The 23987-nt window shown below is 39.2% G+C and overlaps 1 protein-coding gene across 1 annotated transcript in view; it reads left to right on the forward strand.

Annotated features, from left to right (window-relative positions):
• AMPH (amphiphysin) overlaps positions 1-23987 on the forward strand; it is a 175697-nt gene that overhangs the window by 14736 nt on the left and 136974 nt on the right. The window contains exon 3 of the mRNA XM_006143037.1: positions 17661-17741. Within this exon, the coding sequence (XP_006143099.1) occupies positions 17661-17741 (81 nt within the window). The remainder of the gene's footprint in view (positions 1-17660; positions 17742-23987) is intronic.

Here is a 23987-nt window from a genome sequence, read left to right on the forward strand (position 1 = left end):
ACAAACATTTATTTTATATTTTTATGGGTATTGTAATTTTTTTTTCTCTTTAACATGTATAGAAGGATATGAGCTGGCCCCGTAGCCTACAACTAGATCCCACATGGCTAACTACAGTTCAAATCCAGGTTCAGAGACTTGAAAACATGCCGGGCACATGTGCTTGCATGCCCCAGATCTTGACAGGATGGAGAAATGAGGAGAAGAGATTATGGTGTGACTACACCTCACTGAGGGGTGCTTTCTCCTCCTCTCTCTCTAGTAAGTTTACATGACCCTGACAATGAAAAGAAATCCATACAAGATTATATAGTATTTTTCAAACAGATTGACTTCAAACTTTTTTTCAAAGAGATCCCTGAAATTATACCCCATAGGATACAGTTTAGGAAACACTGTTTATGAAAAGACATGATAAATCAGGATAGATGAAAACAAAATCCCAGTCCATGTAAACTTATAAAAGGGAGCAGGCATTCTTATCCTGACTGTGCTCCTGGTTCCATGGGGTACAAAGCAAAGGGGCGGTTATCCAAAACTTACTACAAAGACTGTTCAGTCCTGTCCATTCCCAAAGATTTTAATCCGGGCTCCACGCACTGCCTTACTGATGCTTTTTCAGCTATGCCTGAATTTGCCCATCAATTCATCTTTTGAACTACAGGAAAAAGACTGTAGATAGAGGTGAAACGAAACCCCTAAAAATCTTCCCTCTCATTTAACTACTTGGGGAAAACTCTCGGGTATTGCTGCTAGAATGAGAGGAAAGTTACAGCATTTGTTGAACATACATTTTATGATGAAAAGTGTATGAGCTGGGAGAAGTGCATTGTGGGTGAGTGGTGGTGAGAGGGGCCTTAGTGCTGGTGGGTCAGGGCGGCTGTGATGAGAGAGTGCCTAGGCCTGGGAACCCAGACATAGTCAAGGATGGGGAGAGCTCTGTCAGTCTAAGCGCTGCTTTGTACTCCCTGGAAGTTGACTGCCAGTCCTAGTGGAAGGACCTTGTCTTGTGATCTGAAATATGGTAAAGCTTTGTTTTGTTTTGTTTTGTTTTCAGTACTACTGTCTGTTGCTCCTGTGAGACACCCAGATCTACAGTGTTCTTACAAGGAGGTGATGTCCTTGTTGGCCTTGTGCTGGTCAGAGGCCAATTTGATGGTTTCGCTAAGTGAGGTAGAGCAGAAACAACACATTTCATGTAATTTACTCGCCCCACCTTCACTAGTGTGTTTGGACTGCTTAATGCAATAACCTAATTGGGAGATGGTGTCAAATGGCTTCCATGCAGCAGAAGTATGGGTCAAGAGTTGTTATTGTAGCATACCTGACAACATGGTATAGTCAGTTGAAGTGGCATGTAAAATGGTGAAAAATGACTTAATTGTCAAGGGAAGCGTGTGACCACCAGGATGCATCTCTTTCTCTGATACTGTCTGTAGGACCTTATTTTCTAGTGTTTAGGAGCTGACTTTGAATCCAGGCTCAGTTACATACCACCTGCATGACTGTGGCTAGTTAACCTCTCCAACTTTCAATGTTCTCATAAGTAAAATAAGGATAATCATAGTAATCCAACTTATAAGATTATTGGGAAGATTAGACACATTTAGATATAGGGCACTGGGACCTGTGCTTGATACAGTTTAAATTTCCATAGATAACAGCTCATGAGTTAGAGAATTATGCACGTATTAAAGTGGGACATTTCACAGAAGAGGAAAAGCAGTAATGTGTTCTTTCTCTCTCTGAAGTACTTCCATTTTGTCCTGTTTCATATTCATAAGCACAAACAGCCCCCTCTTGGCTCAGGTAGTTTACAGCTCCCAGTTGAAATCCCAGGTAGGATTTTGTGGACTTTTTGTTCTACCTGAGTCAACATCTTCCTTAATATTTGCACTGCAGGTCAGTGTTTTCATATTGCTGATTCATCTTCCGTTGATACAGTGGGTGACTGAGGTCATGAAGACTACCTGGAGACTGTGTAAAGGAATGAAGAACTGACAGGTCAGTAGAGGCAGGCTCTACTGAATTGCCTGGGTGTAGAATACTCGGTGGCTTCCATGACCATGTGTGTTGGCAGTAGCTCCTCTACAGGGAAGATCGCCAGAATTGGACAGACATGGTTTCTCCCTCAAACATCTGGCCAGTGGTAAATGGAGGAATCGGTAGCCCAGCTAAAGAACATGAGGATTAGTGTAAATTCTCTATTGAGGCTGGAGGATCAGTTTATTATCCTGTGTGGTATTGATATGAGACAGTCCTGGAAGGGCGTCACAGGAGGAGGAAACAGTTCTTCTTGGAGCCTTGGGGAATGACCTGTAGATATGGCAGACTTCCACTGAACTCTGATGGAAATGTTGTGCTTTGGGTTGGATTCAGAAGGTATCAAGTTTCGTGGAAATGTAGTTGTGAGACAAAAGAATTAAACCCAGGAAGAGAGTGATTCTAGAGAAGAGGAGCATCCAAGTTACCAGGCCTTAGAATCTATTCGTTTTTGCTGATCAGTATTCTTCCAGCTGTCTTATCCCACCAAAATCTGTGTGTGTGTGTTTGTGTGTGTGTGTGTGTGTGTGTGTGTGTGTATTTATATATATATATGTATATATATATATACATATATATATATGAAGGAGAGGAGAGAGCAGAGTTCCAGAACTTTATCCCTTCTCAAGTATTGTGTTGTTGAAAAGTCATGCACATTTTTGCATATAAAAACATGGGAAAATTATGTCATGACTTTTCTGACAACCTAATAGATTGGACATCAGTGTTGGCTGGTGTGTTCTTACACCTTAGAGGCCCTTCTCTCTTAACTGTTGTTCCCTTCTAGGCACCTGGATTTTCTTTCTCCTATAGCTTTGTGATTTCCAGTTGCCTCTGTCATACCTAGGGTCAACCTACTCATTTTGGGACTTGTACGTTCTTTCTACCACATGCTAGAATTTTAGAATCTGAAGGCTGCACAAATGGGGCAGAAGGCTGTAAACATTCTCTCCCTGTCTATTCTTATTTTCCCTCCCAAAAGTGTATCCCAGAATTGGCAGGAAGGCTCATGGCAGCCTGAGAACTTAGATGACGTGACGGCTAACGTATTGTTGAAATCTACCAAAGGAAGGAGTGAGTATCTTAGTGGTACAGAAATAATCCAGAAGGCAAGCCCCAGAAGACAATGCCAGGACCTAAAAGTGTATATGAACCACACCAAAAGATGATTTTCTGGTGATTCATCTTATTTCCTTCAAATTCAGGTGAATTAAAGCCACTTCTTTAAGTCCTGTAGCTCACTCACAAACAGGTCAAAGGACTAATGTCCTGCAGTTGGGGAAAGAATGTAGTCTGAACCCAGTTTGACACCTCATGACAAGCAGCTAGACTGCACATAGGGCCTCTCACTCTGCTGGGTTTTCTCCTGTCTTATGTCATGGGACTTCATAGTGTCAGAGTTAGCACTGGGTAAATGCTCTCTGAATGAGCAGGTGGGTGAGCAGGGATATGGACAGGTGAATGCATGAACCATCTGAACATGGGCAAAGATGGAAGGCCACCATTTCATGTCCTGTCCAGAAGAGATCAAGGCCATTCAATGTCGCCTACTCCTGAATTCAGTGGAAAATTATACATAATTCGTTTTGGGGGTGTTAAAGGCAGAAAGTGTAAAGAAAGGGATGTCTCCTTGTTCAGAGAAGACTAATTAAATTGTGTGAGTTTTCTGCCTGACTTTTAGAGTCTGGCTCAAGGAAGCGTGAATCACCCAGAGTTGGAAGTTGGTCTATTCTGAGCCCTCATCCGAAGCACAGATCCCTCTAATGCATCCCAGTGGCCAAACCTGCCAAGTTCTTTTAACCATACCTCTTGTCACAGTTTCAAACTGTGCTCAACCTTCATCTTGAATGGTTTTGTAGTCTGTCTCCTTTCCTTTTATCAGTTTTCCCATTTCTGACTTTTAGGCTGGGTTTTCCTGCTTGTGGATACATCTCATGACACCTGACTTTGTTTTGATTTTTTTTCCTCCTAATTAACAAGTCATTTCCATGTGGAATGGAAGATTGTTTTCTTTTCTTTCTTCAAATGTCAGCTACGTTTTGAGAGTCACTAACATTGTATTTCACTCTAAATTTGGATGGGTGTGAAGTGTATTCATGTTGGATAAATTCATTTTATAAGATGCGGCAATGTACAGTGATTGAAAGTATAAAGTAAATTAAAATAATAAAAAGGAAGGCAATAATTGTACTTTTCAATAGTCAGTATTTAATTTGTACTGGACTATGAAGATTTGGAATTTGATCAGAATTTTGGCTTTACAGTATGGGGTAATTGCCTAGATCCAAGAGTTGTAAATTTATAGGACTTTGCTTATATAGTTTATATGTGGGCAAGCTCTAGAAATGAATGTGAGACTATTCCATTGGGACAGCTCTTGCAACTCAGCCTGAGGAAATAACTACTTTAGAAGACACTAAAGAAGATTTTAAGATGAAATTTTAAATGAGCATAGTCTTGATTTCTCTTTTCTTTCTTTTTAATTTTTGTTGCCTATGTCATGATATTTACTCGGTGTACTGTGGTCATTCTATTTACTCGGTGTCTCGTGGTCTGTTTTCCGACTCCACTTCTCATCTAGATCAGAACTTCTGACCTTGTGGTGTAGATGAGGGATTTAGCACACAGCTCTAGGTGAACATTTCAGAACCTCACTGAAAGGCAGTACATTTTAACAGGCTTATTCAATTTAGCATATTATTTTGCATTTGAAAAACTGCAGCAACAAAAGTAACAAAAATTCTATTATTTTGAAATAATAAAATCTCAATATAGATGAAATTATCTTTGAAGTAACATATGTTAAGTCCTAAACCAAAATGCATACAGCACAGATGTTTTTCCTTTGCCTATTGTGAATGATTGGTCATATTATTGTCAAAATTTGGTGATTGTACCACACATAGATATCTAGCAATGTTCCTGTAACATTGATAACCCCACGCTGTTCAGGCTTAGTTGGTGTTTTCAACATTAGTCAATGGAGTTGACTGACTGTCAAATATTAGTGTCACAGAATATGATGAGATATTTTTAGTTATCTCTGTTTTAGTCTCACTCTTTGTTGCCTTATACACAATAGTTTCTATGTAAGTGGATCAATCTCATCACCTGTATTGATACTGATGGAGAAAAAAGTGACAAAATTGCTTAAATGTGGGCAGCTGCACATCCATGGTCTCTGCCCCAGCTGGGCCTTCGGTTCCATCCTGAAGTCCTGTTGCGTGTTTCAGACTCTTCCCGCTTCCACATCAGAACCATTCCCCTTTCCCTGGGATCTTTCTCATGACCTAGTCCCCTGTTTCTTGGCAGACAGTCTGGTCTTTTCTTCATGAGAAGTCAGGATCTGCCTTGTACATGTCTTATAGGTTTTGCCTCCACACAGGCAAGCCACTCTGTCTTCTCAGTAATCCCTCCTTGTATTTCTGGGGAATCCTGGCTGTTCCTAAGTAAGGCACATTCTTCATCCTTGACCCTGACTTTACCAGTGTCCTCTCTTTTGAGACTTTTCTTAGTTCTGATCCTCTTTCTTGCAACTCTCACCTCTTACTTTTTATGGTCAGTTCTTCCTGGCATGTAAACAGGGGCAAGCTTCACCCATTTTAGAAAGTTCTTTGACTTGGCATGCAAGAGAGACCAGAGCACCTGACCTCACCTCCTATTTACTCGGTGTACTGTGGTCTGTTTTCTGACTCTGCTTCTCATCGAGTAGCCCTGGGCAAGATCCCTATAGGCCTCCTGGCTGCTGTGTCCAAGGGACATCTTCAGGTCTCTTGGTCCTTACCCTTCTTGCATTTTCTGTAACATTTGAAGCCATCTCCTTCCTTGGCATCTGTGAATTTACTCATGGCTTGACCATATCTCATGGTCCCCAGTCTTCTCTTATGGATCTCCTTCTTCTTTTTTTTAAACATACATTTTATTTATTTATTTATTTTAATTTGACAAGAGAAGGAGAGAGAGAGAGAGAGAGAGAGAGAGAGAGAGAGAGAGAGAAAGAGAAAGAGAGAGAAAGCCAGCCACCAGGTCTGGGACTCGAACCATGGTTGGCCATGTGGGAGTCCAGCACCCTTAACCACCATGCCACCTGCCGACCCCTGGATCTCTTTCTACATATTGCCCAAATGATGATTTTCTTAAATTTCATCTTTGGTCCACTTTCTTTCTTTCTCATCTTTGGTATTTTTATCAACACCATATTCTAGTGACTGTCTAGAATCTCGGATCTCAGAATGTTGTCTCGGGACCATCATCACACCAGGCTATTTACCATGTCTCTACCTGGATACCAGAGTGTCTCAAACTAGCTTGTCCAAAATGATGTCTGTTTTGTTTGAACAAATAAGTGCCTACTGAGGCTCCCCAGCAGAAATCTAGGGTCATCCACAACTCTTGTCTAGCCTTCATTCTTTTCATCTCATAAGTCATTAAGTACGTTAGAGTAGTCGTCCCTGATCCATGGTCTTGCTTTTCTGCAGTTGCAGTTACCTGCATTCAATCACAGCCCAAATATACTAAGAGAAAATTCTGGAAATAAGCAATTTATAGTTTCACATTGCTTGCTACTCTGAGTAGTGTGATGGAATCTCACGCTGTCCTGCTTCATCCTACCCATCTCACCTGAGATAGGAGTTGTCCCTGTCCAGCTAATCTGTGCTACAGATGGTTAGTCAGTAGCCATGTCAGTTATCAGATCAAAAAAACATACTATACTTCTATACTTACGGTTTGGTACTGTCAGATTCAGGCATCCACTGGGATCTTGGAATGTATCCCCCATAAATAAAGGGAGACTACTTATAGTATTTATTTTTTTTAAGAATTATTTTAACTTTATTTATTTATTTATTTGACCAGAGAGGGACAGAGTGAGTGAGAGAGAGAAAGAGAGGAAGCAAGCTGCCAGTTCCAGGACTCGAACCGTGCTTAGCCATGTGAGAGTCCAGCGACCTTAACCACCACATCACCTGCCAACCCCCCTACTTAAAGTATTTCTTAACAATTTGTCTTGTCTTTTCCCTAACTCAGGCTCTGTCATTTATTGCTGATACTATTTAAATAGCCTCTTAACTGACCTCATTATTCCAGTCTTTTCTAATCTGTCCTTAGCCTTGTCCTCAACAAGCATAGGCCTAATCATGTGGTCCCTCCAGGAAGACACTTCATTGCCTCTCTGTGCTCTATACAAGAAAATGAAAGTCCTTCGTCTTGCCAACTGAGCCTTTCCATAATCTGCCCTCTGCCTGATTTACACCAACCTGGTCTTCCCCAGCCCATGTCTTGCACCCTGTGCTTTAATGCCACCACACTGTCATGGTCCCTAAATGGAAGCTTGCTTTTCTTGCAGCCTCTCAACACAGTGTTTGGCATGCCATCTTTAGTAAGTATGGAAAGAGTTCTCTGCCTACTGTTCATTGTGATTCGCACTCTTCTTAAGGAAAATTTTCTCACATAATATGCTATTGTAAGTTCCTAAAATTAGAAAATGTTTGAAATATGATTTCTTCTATTTACCTATTTGATGACTAAGTCTCCCCTCTGATACCCTAACTATTGTTTAAGCGCAAATAACTTCTAGGGTTATGATCTTATTACCTCTATCAGCAAACTTCAATGTTCAGAAAACCATGATGAAAATTATTTTTCTGAAAAATTTTTCATTAAGTAGCTTTTATCTGTGAAATCCAGTGCTTGGCTTCTGTCAGAACAAGTCTGACACTTACAGTGGTGATCCTTCACATGTTAGGAGATCTCTGTACTCTTCTCCTTGGAAATACAGCAAACTATATCAAATATTCCTCTTATCACCTCGTGCCAACTCTCTCTGCCTCGTGGGGGGCTCCTTTAGATGGCTCCTGGTTGTCTATACTCATGTGTTTACCAACTTGACCACCTCACAGAGCTTTCAGGACCACTTTCCTGCTTGCTATTAAGCCCCATTACAGCAGCTGAGATTACATTAGGTGCATTGGCCATGGCATCACTGTTGACTCATGTTGACTATTTGCTGAAGTTGTTTCTTAATTCTACTTAAGAGCAAAAACCATGTGTCCGTAACATCCAACCTGTTGCATTTTGGTTGAAAGTTGAAAGCATAAATCTGGTACTTGTATACTTATAATTTTTGACCTAATTTTTTCCTTGCTGAGTTTCATCTTACTAGAGAATGTCTTTTGTGAATCCTGATTCTTATCATATAAAAATTTTGATCACCTCCCCAACCTTTTGTGAATGTAAGTTTGTACCATTGATGATACTATTTCATAGAGTTGGATAATGATATCTAAAATAACAGTAGATCTCTTTTATTGAGCACTGACTACATGCAGGCATTTTGGCTCAGCATTGCACTGGGTATCTTTGGTGGTTTGAAGCAGTGCTGTGAAGTAGGCACTGCCAATACAACCTTACCTGTCGTGCAACCCGCCAAATCAGATGCAGGTCCGTGATGGCTGCCTCTGGAGACCTGCCCGGCAGATGGTATTAATCTACTCATGGAAATCTTTTCAGGAGAGTCTTTTAATCAGTTTCTAGTAAGTTTGTTCCATTGTACTTGAATCTAATGCATAAATCTCCTATGTACAGGATATAGTATGATAAACTCCTGCTCATTTGCTTCCTGATTTTTTTCTCATTAGCTAAATACAAACATTGAGAAAATTGTGGAAAAATATAGAACATAATAATGAAGGAAATAATAATCCTTCTTAACCTCACCATCTGGAAATAACCACTGTTAAGTTTTTAACATATTTTTTTAGTCTTTTTTTCCCATATATATATATATATATATATATAGTCTCATGTTTCTTACACTTATTAATTCTTTCCTATTTGCAGTACCCAAGCTTTCCAAAAATGCGGTGTTTTCTGTTTCACCTTTCAAAGGGACTTTCATATAAGTGATAGGGATTATTAGTTAATACAGTGATTATATGTGCTTTTAACATTTATGTTATAGGATAGCTCCAGCTTTTTTTAAATAGAAAATTTGCAGTGAGGAATACTACAGCTTTTATACTACTTATGTAGAAACAAAATGAAATGAAACTGAGTGATATTTAATATTTGATAATATATGTGTGAGTCTGTACATGCTTTTATTTTTAAAAATATTTTTTGGTTATCAATGACACAGGCAAGGAAGAAATACTAACATTTTATGGACAATTCTCTTGAATAGAATAGAATAGAATGAAACAATAATTTTTCACTTCTTTACAAATAATTACTATTTTTTACCAAGCAAAACTTATTTCTTGAAGGACTCTTCATGGACTCTGACTTATTGGGGAAATGCTTTGATACTTAGATTTACTTAAAACATTATGAATCGAATCAAATTCAATTTGACTATAAATTCAAAATTGAATATGAATCAATAAAATGTTAAATAAAAAATTAACGTGTTTACTGTTACTCGATTTTCTTATTATCCTGAAGTGTAGTATTACTATTCTTATTATTGTCCTACTTTTAAAAAACACAGGACGTTTTGTTTTTACTTAGGTCCTGGTAAATCATCTTCCTCTGAAGAAGTCCTTTAAACATTTCGCATGGTGGTCATCTTCTCTGCTGCATGTGTACAACTTCCTTTCCTGAAATGCTTGTGTTTTGACCATGTACAGTTCTGATTACCTGAGCAACATCAGTGTGAGAGCTGACCTTTATTTCCATCCTCTGAGTCATTCTAGAAAGTGGGCTGCTTTCTTCATTTTTCTTCTCCTCTCTTCACATTCTCTCCTAGAAAGCATTGTGGAATCAGGCATACTTATTTGTCTAAAAATGAGCTCCTTCAATGCATATTTCTTTTCTTCTGAGAAAATTTGGATCTGTGGCCATCCAGGTTACTTCAAAACACTGGTAACTTGCGATTTATAGCTGCGCTAGAGCGGCTGACTTCTGTGGGCCCGGGGAGCACACTCTGCAAGCCCGCACCTGGCACTGGACACTGCACGCCGTGGGTGGCCTGTCCTTTGAGGAGTGGTTGCATCTCATCACAGCGTGACGCATGTATCTGTGCATGGGGCAAATAAACATGAGATGATGATCATGGTATCTCCAGTGTATGCCAGAAACTCTACCAAGTACTTTACACACATTCCCAATACTAATTATTTTTATTTTTAATTTTTTTAAATGTTAAATTTTACTTGGTGCACATGAGTTCACTGGAGAGACACAGAGAAGGAGAGAGAGAGGAAAAGTGAGAAATCACTCCACACGGGGAATGACCATACCATAATCCCCTCTCCTCTATTCCCCTCTTGGCATTTTGGGCATACGTGCACTCGTTCCTGGCCTGACTTTCAAGTTACCAGGTCCAGGACTCAAACCAAGCAGTTGGTCATGTGGGATGCAGCCATCTTAATCTCCACACCTGCTGGTCCAATACTAGTCTCGATAATTTGAAACAACTCTAGGAAGTAGATAATCCTGTTGTCCCATTTCACAGATGACAAGAAGCTAGGGGAGTGTGTGAATTATAGTTATGTTGTGTATTTGCTTCCTTTTGTGGGAAATACATCACTACACATGAAGATGTCAAAGGTATCAGGCCTCAGAAAGTGGATTTTCCTGAGAGACTCCCACAGGCCACTTACCAACTATGGGATCCTGTTTTGTCATTTGTCAAATGGGTACAATAGTTACCAGATAGGAGTATTGTGAGAACTGAAACAATAATGTGTTAATCGCCTTCTGCAGTTTCAGGCACACAGTGGCTTCTCAGTAAACAGTTGTTTTCTTTCTCCCCCTGTCTGAGGCAAGCATGCCTGCTCACTCTGCAGAGTTGTAGAGCAGAGGATGAGACTGCTGCTGCTCGCTCAGAGATCCAGCCTTCTGGGGCCTGTGTAAGCCTCTGCCATCTGAAGAGGAGTTGCTGCTTGTCCATGACTTACCTAAACTAGAGGAGCTAAAAGATGTGTGTGAATTCAGACTTGGAGGGTTAGACGGGGTAACCACCTAGTAAATGCTAGGAGCATTTTCACTTTACCATTAGGCGCGTGCACACGCGTGTGTGTGTGTGTGTGTGTGTGTGTGAGAGAGAGAGAGAGAGAGAGAGAGAGAGAGAGAGTGAGTGTGGTGGGAGGTCATTTGGGAGATCTAGCTTTAAAATAAAATCTTTCCAAAAAGGAAGAAAGAAAAATGCCAAGTTCTTCTTTCTTTAAGTTATTATCCTTAAAATTGGAAATATGGGGGGGGACGGGAGGCCAAGAATCCTTATGACATTGAATTTTACTTATCCTGCAAGTGTGGCTTCTGAAGTATTTCTTTGCCCTACCTTTGTTACAATAATAGTATCACAAAATAATAGTAAGAGTTCAAGAATTAGATCCACCTAGGTCAAGAATTCTGTTGCTTCTCCAACCATAAAGAAAATGGCGGCCAAGGCCCAGACCCCTAGGGGCAGCTGCCTGGAAGACAAGATAGGGGCCGGCGTCCAAGACAGCTGTGCCTTTTAAGGGCTGTGGGTCCAAGATGTTGCTTACACACCAGGCCAGGAAGACAGAGGTCCCTAAGCAGCCCAGGCAGCCTATGCTGCCTGCCCTGTCCTCATCGTCCAAGGAGATCAACAGTAAGGCAAAGGTTGAGAGCTAGAGACTGGGGAGGAGAGAGACTGAGATTCTGCTTGAGTTTGTATTATCTAACATAACCTCACTCTATTTACTTAACTGTAACCTATTTATCAATGATAAACTTTTCTTCCTTACTCTTCCCTTAAATAGTAACAACATCTTGTATTTCTATTTGCCCAATACTTCTAAGTTGATTCTGTTGTTAAATTACATTTTTTCAAAAGTTAAAAACAAGATTTTCATGTAAATGTGATATAAACAATGTCAAAGGTTACATTCACTTATTAATGAGGCATCCAATAAGATGTTGAAACTGGCTCAAGGTGTATTTGAGAAGCTAGATATTTTGGGGCTATGTAATCATGGACTTTTAGAGTAAGATTGCTGGGCTAGATACAAACATGGTCAATGTCCCTGTAGGGTCATAAGTGGTCACCTTAGGGGTTATCATTTCCATTAGACAGAAACTGTGTTCATCTCTGCCAGACAAAAAATCAAGTTAGCCTGTGTACCCACAGCGTTATAAAAATAACCGAGGCAATAGGGAACCCATCAAAAGTGCAAGCTAAGCATTGTCCTGACCCACATTTATCTCTGTACTTCTTTTTAAGTGTTAGGTCATTTTTCTCACTCTGTCCTTGTACTAAAAGACCTCTTAAACCCTCTAAATTTGTGGGGACCAGCAGATGGCAGAATAGTTATATTACTGGACTTCCACATGGACTTCCACTTGAAACTCACACTGGGCATGTGTGCATGTGTGCCCAGGATCTCAAGAAAAGGATGGAGGAGAAGGGACTGTGGTGTGGCCATAACCCCTGCAGAGTGAGTTCTCACTTTTTGTCTCTATCTCTCTCTGTCTTTCCTGTGAGTACATACACCCTATAGCAAAAATCTCTCTCTAAAAAAAAATCCTTCATTTGTATAAGGTAATAGCTTTGATTTTGAAAAATAAATTAGTATAATCTGATGCAAAACCTAGTCATAAAAAGTTATTTGTATGATTATAGAGGTTTTTTTTTTTTTGAGTTGTTTTTGCTATTGGGCATGTGTGCTCACCAGAGAAACAGACAGAAGCACAGAGACAGAAAGTGAGAAATCACCCCCCAAGGGAGATGGCCATCCCACAATCCCTTCTCCTCCATCCTCCTCTTGAAATTTTAGGCATGCTTGCATATATACCCAACATGAGTTTCAAACTGCTGGCTCTGGGACTCAAACCATGGTAGACCATGTTGGAGTCCAACACCTTAACTTCCTGCTCGCCCTTGTATGATTATAGCTTTAATACCCAAATGTTAAAGTTTCATACAAAGAGGTCTGATCATTTCTTGGGATGTGTGTATTTCTAGATGGCAAAGTTTGTGGAATTTTCACATTCTTGATTTAGTTGGTGTTTTGGAAGCAAAAGAGTAATATTGAATAGCGAATCAGATCATGGCTCTCAGGACCTTTCTGCTGTGTATCAAAATGACTTTCTTCTGGTCTCGGAGAACTGCTTCTCCTGGTGGTTCTGCTCTAGGAAAATAAAGCTTCCGGTCCCACATTACATAATAGTTTTTTAAATGATCTTTGCTTGGACTACGTCTTTGACTGGAATGGCCTCTGCTACATTCCTGTCTGTTGGCATTTTAACCGCACAATTTAAGTACTCTGCAGGGGAGTCCCTGGAGAGTTCAGCACTAAGGGATACTGGTAATAACACTTTCCAACTCCCCCTCAATTCTTCTAACACGTACTCTTTGTCTTGTTATTTGTAGGCCTGTCTTGTTTGTTCTACTAGATTATAAATTTCATAAGGTTAAGTGTTAGAACATTGTTTTATTTGTCTTTTTAAAGAATAAGCACACACATATTACATAAAAGTATGAGGGACCAGCAGTTAGCGTAATGGCTATGTTGCTGGACTCCCACATAATCGGCCATGGTTCGCGTCCCGGACCCGGTGGCTTAAAACTGACTCCAGGCGTGTGTGCCTGCATGCCCAAGATCCCGAGAGGAGAATGGAGGAGAAGGGATTGCGGTATGGCCATCCCCCGGGGGGGTGATTTCTCGCTTTCTGTCTCTCTCTGTCTGGCAAGCGCATGTCGTATATAAAAAAAAAAAAAAAAAAAAAAAATCTTCTCAAAAGAAAAAAAAAAAAAAGAAAAGTGGTAATCCAGAACTATGAGAACTGAAATATTACCAATATTTAAGATAAGCAAGGTAAATATTTTAAAAAATGATAATTGATAATACAGTGGGTAAAAATAATTATAAACAACTATAACTAAATGGTAAGGGGCCATCTTACTTTAAAGAGAATTAAGCTATAGTAGAACTTGTAGGCAAGACCATTTTTCTTTTTTTAAAAGAATTATTTATGTAATTTATTTGTTGTTATTATTTTTTTAATTTGACCAGAGGGAGGTGGGGGCTGTGGGAGAGGCAGAGAGAGAAGCAAGCCACCGGGTCTGGGACTCAAATAAGTTAGCCATCTGGGAGTCCAGAACCTTAATCACCATGCCACCTGCTGGCCTCAAGACCATTTTTCTTTTCTTATTGGGTAGTAGAGGTTTGGTATTTTTTTTCCCCCTTCTTCTCTTTAAATATTATTGTAATTCATGATTTACATAAAGTCATTACAAATCTCAGGTTCTAGAATGGTCTTTAAAAGCATGTATATGGTGTGTAATAAACAAATCAAGGATATAAATATATTCTCCACTTTCAACATTTTACATCGTACTATGTTGTGAAAATGTGAAATCTGCTCCAGTGTTATTCTGCAAGTATGTACTGAATTGCCTATGATGTTTTTCACTTGGAGATACAAATCTAAAGATTAATAAACAAATCAAGGATATAAATATATTCTCCACTTTCAACATTTTACATCGTACTATGTTGTGAAAATGTGAAATCTGCTCCAGTGTTATTCTGCAAGTATGTACTGAATTGCCTATGATGTTTTTCACTTGGAGATACAAATCTAAAGATAAACATATTGATTAAAAATCAGGCAACAAATGATCTCATAAATTAACAAAAATAATCTTAATGTAGCCAATGAAAGAATAATTTGTAATTTCTATGTAGAGGATTAGGGGAGATAAGAGTTTATAATCTGAAAAAAAAATCTGTGGGTATAAATCATTGGTCCAGTGATAGATAGCTAAAATCATATGTAACAATAGCTCATTAGGAAGTGATTGAAAAAGAAAACTTTAATTCACACATTGTGAGTTTTTATACAAACATAGTACTGCACTATGCCTAAAGAAATAAGTCTTCAAAAAAGTAAAGAAAAAATAAAATTGGAAAGAGGTATTGAAAAGTGAAGACATGATAAAGCCAGTGATTTGATGATTTATAGGCTTTACGAAGTTCTTGTTTTTAACCCTTTTTAAAATTCATTCCAAAGAAAGACTCAGCTGTAACATTTTGGACTTTTTCTCTACTACCTAGTTTTATACAATAAGTAATGATTATAATAAATACATAAACTGAAAGCTTTCCATTTGAAGGATATTCTTGCTGGGTATATTACTCATGGCTGAAATTGCTTCTTTTTCAGAGTTTTAAATCATGTCTTCTCATTCTTTCCTTGCCTGTGTTGTTTCAGCTGAGAGATCAGATGTTAGTCTAATGGAAATACCTTTGTGAGTAACTTGGTGTTTCTGTCTTGCCATTTTTATAATTTTCTCTTTGTTTTTGATTTTTACCAATTTGACTAGGCTATGCCTTGGAGAGAATATTCTTATGTTATTGTCTATTAGGTGTCCTTTGCTATAGGGCACATGCGCTCTCCAGACAGACAGAGAGAGACAGAGAGATAGAAAGTGAGAAATCACCCCCCAGGGGGGATGGCCACGCTGCAATCCCTTCTCTTCCATTCTCCTCTTGGGATCTTGGGCACGCACGCACATGCGCCCAGCGTGAGTTTAAGCCACCGGGTCCGGGATGCGAACCGCGGTCGACTACTTGGGAGTCCATCGACATAGCCATTACGCTAACTGCTGGTCCCCTATTAGGTGTCCTTTGCATCTCCTGGAGTGGAATGTCTGCATGATTCTCTAAATTTGGAATGTTTTCAGCTAATATATTATTAAAGATGTTTTCTATGCCTTTGCTTGCCTCTTTACCTTCTGGAATACTTATTATGTGGCTATTCAGCTGTTTAATGGTGTCTAGGAATTCCTGTATAGTATCCTCATTTTTATTCTTCAATTCTTTTCAGTTGCTTGGACTAAATTGGAGGTTTTGCCTTCAAGATCAAAGATTTTTTCCTCTGCATAGTCTAATCTACCACAGATACTTTTTTAAAAAAATAATTAATTTAATTACCTATTTATTTATTTATTTTAATTTGACCAGAGAGAAAGAAGAGTGAGAGAGAGAAAATGATAAAGAGGTTGCCAGGTCTGGGACTCGAACCATGGTTGGCCATGTGGGAGTCCAGCATGCTTAACTACTGCACTGCCTGCCAGCCCCAAGCTATAGATACTTTTGAAGGAGGTTTTGATTTTCTGAATCATATCCTTTATCTCCAGAAATTCTGTTCGATTTTTTTTTTCAGTGTGCCTCTCTATGGAGTTCTTACATCAACTACTGGAAGAATTTTCTCACCTCCTGGAATTGGTTCTCTGTTTTCTGTTGAATCTTGAACACTGTTACAATGAATATTCTGAATTCTTTTTCTGATGTTTCTGTAATCTCTTGTGTTTTATCCATTGGTGAAGAGTTATGATCCTTTGAGGGAGGAGGTATTTCCCGATTTTCTCCTATTTCTTGTGACTCTGCTTTGATGTTTAGTCATCTGGTGGTCTTCTTACTTCTTTCGTCTTCTGTTGCTGTGTGCTCCTGCACTTTTCTATGAATATGCATAAGCTCTGGACCAATTTCCTTCCTCTACTGTGCTTGGGAGTATGGAACCCACAGCAGGATTTTTGGGTTCAGGTGTTCAGAGGGGATTTTCTCATCTTTTATTGCTAAGGGAGTAATGAGGAAAGAATTCATCCAGAGTTCCCTATTTTCAGGTGTTTGGTTCTTGTATATTCAAACTTAACTGCTTTTAATATGGACAACGGTTGAGCTGACAAGTATAATTTAAAGCCGTATTGGTTCTTGAAGGCCAGAGAGCTCCTCCTCCCTCATAGAAGGCTGGGAAGGATGCCTGCTGATGACCTCTAGCCGAGTGGCTTGACGTGGATCTCCCCATTGGTCCTGGATTGGTGAGGGGCAGAACAGTGTCAGCACACATGAGGCAGCAGCTCCTACCTTATATCTTTGGGATTGCTGGGTCTTCCTGTTGCTCCTTCTTTCTTTGGGGTTGCAGAAACCAGATATTGGTTCTGAAGTCTGGCGAGCCCCTCCTTCCCAACAGCAGAATGGGTGGGGTCCCTGCTAATGAGCTCAAGCCCAGCAGCTTGGCTTGGGTCTCCCTGTTGGTCCTTCTATGCCTGGGATTGCAGGGTCTTCCTTTTGCTCCTTCTTTGTCTTTAATTGTCTTCATGTTTCTGGTTGACCAGAGTTTAGCATGGGGCCTCTTTGATCTTTTATTGAATTGAGGTAGTATCAGAAGATGGTAAAGGAGAACTTGCCATGGACCTAGCTCTATAACTCTAACACTGTCCCTATGAAGTAGGCTAATACTTTAGTCAGATGACTTTGGTTCACTGACAGTTGTTTGGTTCATAAACAATTGTATAACTATTGTGTATTAATCATCATGCCAAGTTCTTTGGACAAAAGATGAAGATTTCTTGTCTTTAAGTTATATCCAGCCTCTCCCAGGAAACACACATCTAAAGAAGTACATGCAGTGTAGCCTAGCCCTTGCTCAGGGTCACATGGCCTGTGTGCATGGTGAGACTGTAATTCAAATCCAGATCTGGTAGAGGCCAAAGTCACCCAGTCAAGATGCTTCCAGAACAGAAAAATAAGCAGCTGCCCAAGAAGAGAGAAACAGCTGCCTTGCTCTGCTTACTAACTGAAAAGGAACATCTTACTTTGAAAAAAAAATCATTAACCAAACTATTTTGTTTTATTTGAAACTAGGTCCTTCAGAAGCTGGGGAAAGCTGATGAAACAAAAGATGAACAGTTTGAAGAATATGTCCAGAATTTCAAACGACAAGAGGTGAGACTGGTTATCTGGTTCTATAGTGTGAGATGGTTTAACCATGTTTGTGTTTTAGCGTTTAACTAGAATGAGTCAAGGATGAAGAAGAAACAGACAGGGTTAGAAGGAACTTGAGAATAACACTTTCTAATTCTGCCAGCTATCTTGGGGAAGATGAGGGAAGGGGAACTTGACCCAAGAGAAGAGAGTTATGTTTTAGAATCTCAGCAGATAAAGACCTATCCTGCTCTAATCTTTTCAGTATAGACAACTGATCTAAGGAAAAATTATGTTTTTGGTGATTTACATTCTGCTAAGTATTAGAGAAGCAGTAATTAAACACTTCTGGCAAAATATTTTTGCATGCTTCAAGATCATGCATTCTCATAGGGATTATATCTCTCCCCAGAGGACTAAAATTGGTTTTCATTGGGTGGAAAAAATTTTATGTACAAAACTCTTTTTATGTATAAAACATAGACATACACTGGACAAGTAAATATATAATATATCTAAGGTATTAACATGTAATGTTGGGTGCAATTAGAAAAAAACTGTCTGAAGAGGCTCTTCATAGCAGTCAGAATGAAATAAAGATTGAGACACGTGGTCTGTGATGTTTGCTCCTTGGGAACATTTCTATATGTTTAATAGACACATGAGTAAAGAAACAAACTATGTTTTGAAATAACCTATTTAGCTCTCGAAGGCTTGCACAGTTGGCTAGAATGTCATTCTTTGGACAGCACACACGAGGGTCAGGCAAAGGGAAGATGGGAGAAGGATCCCTGAGCTTGGGAGCCTCACATCTGGGGGCCGTTCTAGAGGTCGAGTAAGAAGAATGGCACTCAGCAGACTCTGGAAAGGGCTTTGGATATGAGAATAGTGTGTGAGGACATGGATTAATTCTTTTCTGTCATCAGAGCTCCCAGTGTGTACAGATGAATTTGTGACTTTAGGGATGACAATGAATAGTGGAAAATCATCACAGGTTTTACTTCACCTCCTTTACCCCTTTAAGCAGATCCTTGACCCTGGAGGTTTCTGTTCTCCATAGTGTATCAGGGTTTCTGCCCTTTTTCTTTCTAGTGATGTGCTTTTTCTTTTGCTCACCCAGAGGTATTCCATAGTTTCAGCAGGTCTAGAGCTACATAGATGTGTCTCCACTAAACACATTCCCAAATATCTCCAGTTTCATCCCCAGACTCTGAGTTGACATATGCAGATAGGTACTCAGTTTACTATGAATGATAGTGATCTTATTCTATTTGAAAATGAGAAAAGCGAGAGAAGAGTTAGAAGAAAAATAGTAACGGAAAGAAAGAGAAAAGAGAGAGAAGAGTTAGAAGAAAAATAGTAATGGAAAAAAAAAGATAATTCCAAGTAATAAACTTGTTATACAGAGTTTTGAATTGAAGGTAGAACAGAGAATTTCTAGAGAAAAGTTGAATCTAGGTCCATGGAATAATTTGTCCTGTGGTATTCTCCAGGAGGAATGGACATATCTACTTCTGTTTCCATTTGGTGACTTTTACACATCTCCTGAACTTGGGTAGCACTCATATAGATCATTGGCGTGGACTGCAGGACTTTTTTTTTTTACTTTTTTTTGGGGAGAGATTTTTTGCTATATGGCGCATGCACTCACCAGAAAGACAGAGAGGCAGAGAGACAGAAAGTGAGAAATCATCCCCCAGGGAGGATGGCCACATCACAGTTCCTTCTCCTCCATTCTCCTCTTGGGATCTTGGACATGCAAGCACACGCATCTAGAGTGAGTTTAAGCCTCCGGGTCTGGGACTCAAACCACGGTTGACTACATGGGAGTCCAGCAACATAGCTATTATGCCAACTGCTGGTCTTAAGGACTGCAGGACTTCTTAAAAGAAAACTTATCAGTTAATGCCCTGTTACTGTGCAAGGAGAACCCAAATTTCTGCTTTAAGGAATTGGATGGATTTAGACTGAAGAGGTGACTCATTTTTATAGTTTTCCATACCTGTGGATTTATGCTCCACCCTTTGGAATCTAATTTTCTTGTCTGTTGAATCTCTGCGGAGCTAACTAGCTTTTAGACTTTGGTATTGCTTTGATGGCATTCTGAGGTGTTTAGCACCCCAAAAGGTTACCCCGAGAAAGCATCAGGTTCAGTATGGCATTCATGCATATGGTGCACTTTGCATTTTCCCATTACAGTGAGCGTTTATTCTTCTTTTCGGACTTTCTTGACTGAACCAGCTAAGGAACTTTTTTTTTGGTTTGTTTTTACTTTTGTTTTGTCTAAAGTTCTAGAGAAAAGTACAGTTGGTTAAGTCATTACATCGGTTAAATGATCCACGCCACAAGAGCAGCAGCAGGGGTGACTTTGTAATGCTGTCCTTCTATTCCTGGTCTAAAGTTCTAGAGAAAAGTACAGTTGGTTAAGTCATTACATCGGTTAAATGATCCACGCCACAAGAGAGAGCAGCAACAGGGGTGACTTTGTAATGCTGTCCTGCTATTCCTGTCACTAGGTACATTTTCAAATGTTTGGGGTAAAATATATTATCACGCCTGGAGAACAACACCTCAGTTCTCTAAAGAGTATCAGCAGATGTGAGAATCTAGGTAAAAGTAAAAATTTGGGGAAATTTGAGCAAGCAATTATACTTCATGATTGAAACAAATAGATTATAAATATAGGAGTTTTTTCCTTAGAAAGTATCATCCTCCCTCTAATCCATTGTAAAAATATTTTCACATCAAAAACATATTGCATATTCACATCTTCAATTTGATTTTTTTGGTTTTAATCAGAAATAATAAGTTTATAATTGTGAAATAAGAGGGAGGGTTCCTTAATCCTGTGTATTAGAGGGAGAACAGGGTAGGAGGAGAGAAAGATGGAAGGTGAGGGATTTATTAATTTTCTATAAAACATCTTATGAGTTGGGAGGTATAGCTGAAGGTTGAATTTATTAGTGCTCTATAGAAGGAAAAAAATCCATTTTACCTTCAATAAGTACTGGTGATCATCTGTTGCATATGCTTAAAATGGTGTGGTTTCTTTAAAACACTGACCTAAGAGGAAGTGTCTACCAAGATTGTGGATAACCTTTTCAAGGCCTAGTATTGTTACTGTTAACGTAAAGGCAAATTGATGCTCCAAAGGCCTAAGGTATTATCTAAAAGCTACATGCTCTAAAGTCCTTATCTGACCCAGGAAGTCTACATCTTGCATTTTTGCTATGATATATGTTTTCCTAAATCCCTCCAAAATGCTATTGACAGTATAAAATGAGCCATTTGTGACTTTGATCATTACATTATAGTTATCTAACCACACTCAGGTAGGACTTAATCAAAAGTAGACCACTCTAGGATGTTCTAGACAGTGTTTGGACATTCAGGGGACTTGATCTTGCTTTTGAATTCTCTCAAGGAGAATCATAAGGGTCCTCATAGTTAATGATTTATTCTCAGCTTGTTCATGTTAGAAACAAAGGTAGATCTACATTTGATCTGTGGCTTGGAATTTAGCTTTATTTTATTTTAATTTTAAGTCTGTTTCTTTATCCCACACCTTTATTCCTAAAACGTGGTTTGTGTGAGGCTGGGTGAAGGACCCACACTGCTATATTTTATGTCCATTGGATTCCCAATTGCTATAGTTCTAGTGGTCTAGATTTCATAAACTACTTAGTTAGGACAAAGAAGAATGGATAAATTAAGGGTAGGGCAGAAGGGAATAAAGTTCTCCTCAAAGAACTTAGAATTTTCCATGATGAGTATGAAGGAGACAAAGGATTACAGAAATCCAGCAGGAAGAGCAACATCTGACTTCAACATTTCCTCCCAGAGGATTTTTTTTTTCTTTTTACTCAAGCTGCTAACAAACTGCAGAATCGACTGGTGTGAACATCCGCTCCTTCCAGTTCATCTGGTCGCCTGCTGCTGGGACACTAATGAGCAGAGAGGTCTCCCCGGAAAGACGGTCTTGGCTTCTCTCCCTCCTTCCTGCTAATAAAATCACCCATTAAGATACCATGCCTTTGACATTCATGCTAATTACAGCAAAATACCATGGGGGTTGATTGGATCCAGGTAGTCAATGATTCATCACATCTTAGTGCTGATGTGAGCATCCAAAGTCAGATCTAGTATGAAGATAATACTCCAATAGAACAAAATGTCCTGACTCTCCTCATGGCTCGCTCATTCTCTGTTCGCACTCTGAATTGACTTGCAGTGTTCTGTTGCTGCTTCTAGTCCATTTCCGCTAGTGACTTAGCTTCAGTGTAACACAAACTGAGAAGATAAGAAGTCCTGGGCCCACAAAATTCTCTTTAGTAGAATAATTCAGAACCAGAAGACTGAGTTCACCATGAGAACTGAGATCTAGTGTTTTCAGGGATAAGAGCAATGAAGATGTTCTGTTGAGAAGTCACCCTGCCTCCATACATTGAGTGTCTAAACAGGTCTAAGTGAAAAGTAGTCAAGCATATGAATACTATTAGAGTCAACATATTTCTTGATTCCCACTGAATCTGCGACACAAAGGGAGAAAAATGGAACAGCAAAAATTTTGCAGACCACCTCCTCCTGTGCACCTCTGAATGCTCAGATTGAACTTCTAGAAATTAAGAAAAATGAATAACCCATCATATGACTAGAAATCACCACAGAGGCACAAAAAATATGAGGAACCAAGAAACTTCTGACTCCTCTTTGTCCACACAGGGTACAATGGAACTTATGGAAATGTCTGATAAAGAATTTAGAATATTCGATTTTTTTTTTTAAAAGCTGAGGTGTGTCCTGGCGAATTCAGGGAAGCCATGCTCTGAACCCATCTCTTAGATTCCCAAAATATTCAGGCAAGTTAGGACGACCTCTGTCTTCTCTCTGTCTCTGGCTGTCTGTCTGTCTGTCTGTCTCACACTCACTCTCTTTCTCTTTAAATTTTTAATTTTTTTTAATTTAAATTTTCAAGCTCCTCTCCTTATCTTGGGCCCTTTCTTTCACTTGTTAATTTCAGAAGCCATTTTATAGCTGAGGTGTGTCCTGGTGAGTTCATTTTTTACTCTTTTTTAGTAGTATTTTTCTAGGTTTTTTTTTCCTTTTTGCTTATATTTTTAAACTTTACTTTTTTACTCTAAACATCACTCTCCACACACTTAATGTCTAGATAGGCTTAGGTGCACAGTAGGCAAGCATCTGAATACTTTTAGAGTCATCGAAATCCTCAATGCTTATTGAACATCCTACTTTAACAAAGAAATTTCTTTTTATAAATCTGAACTCCATCTTAACTGTTGATGCCTCATTGCTAAGCACTGTGGGGGAGAGATTTTGTCACAGAATGACCAGAAAAAACCGCAGAGGCACACGAAACATGAGAAACCAAGAAAATATCTCTCCCCTAAGGGAAAAGAACAATCCCTCATCATCCACAGACAGTACAGTAGAATTCATGGAAATGTCTGATAGAGAGTTCAGAATATTCATGGTGACAAAACTAAATGAGATACAAGAGCTGAGAGATAATGAACTCCAGAAGATGCAGGTGAAAAAAGACAAAGAGTTCCAGGAGGTGTTGAAGTTCTTTCATGATCTGAAAGAGGAAGTACACACCATAAAAAAGAATCAAATGGAGCTACTAGAGATGAAGGCTGCTATTCCGGAAATCAAAACCTCCCCTGAAAGTATTAAAAACAGATTAGTCCATGCAGAAAATTGAATGTCAGATGTTGAAGGCAAAACATCTGATCTAGAAAAAAACAACTGAAAAAACTGAGAAAATAACCTCAAAAAATGAGAATACTGTATGAGAAATACTAGACAGCATTAAGCACCCAAACATCTGGATAATCGGTATTCCGGAAGGTGAGAAAACTAATAAGGGCATTGATAATCTATTCCACGAAATCTTGGCAGAAAACTTTCCAAATCTAAAGAGGAATTCAAATATCCAGACCCAAGAAATACAAAGGACCCCTAATAGAATCAACCCAAGAAGATCTTCTCCAAGGCACATCATAGCCAGACTGGTCAAATCTACAAAGACAAGATACTAAAATTGGCAAGAGAGAAAGGTCAGGTTACTTATAAACGTTGTCTCATCAGGCTAACCTCAGACCTCTCATCAGAAACAATGCAATCAAGGAAAGAATGGGAACATATATTCAAAGTGTTAAGTGAAAAACAGTTTCAACCAAGAATACTACACCCAGCAAGATTATCTTTCATATGGAAAGAAAGAATAAAAACATTCTCAGATAAACA

This window comes from Tupaia chinensis, unplaced genomic scaffold (genome assembly GCF_000334495.1).
Source record: "Tupaia chinensis unplaced genomic scaffold, TupChi_1.0 Scaffold000088_1, whole genome shotgun sequence".
In the NCBI taxonomy this organism is placed as follows: domain Eukaryota; kingdom Metazoa; phylum Chordata; class Mammalia; order Scandentia; family Tupaiidae; genus Tupaia; species Tupaia belangeri.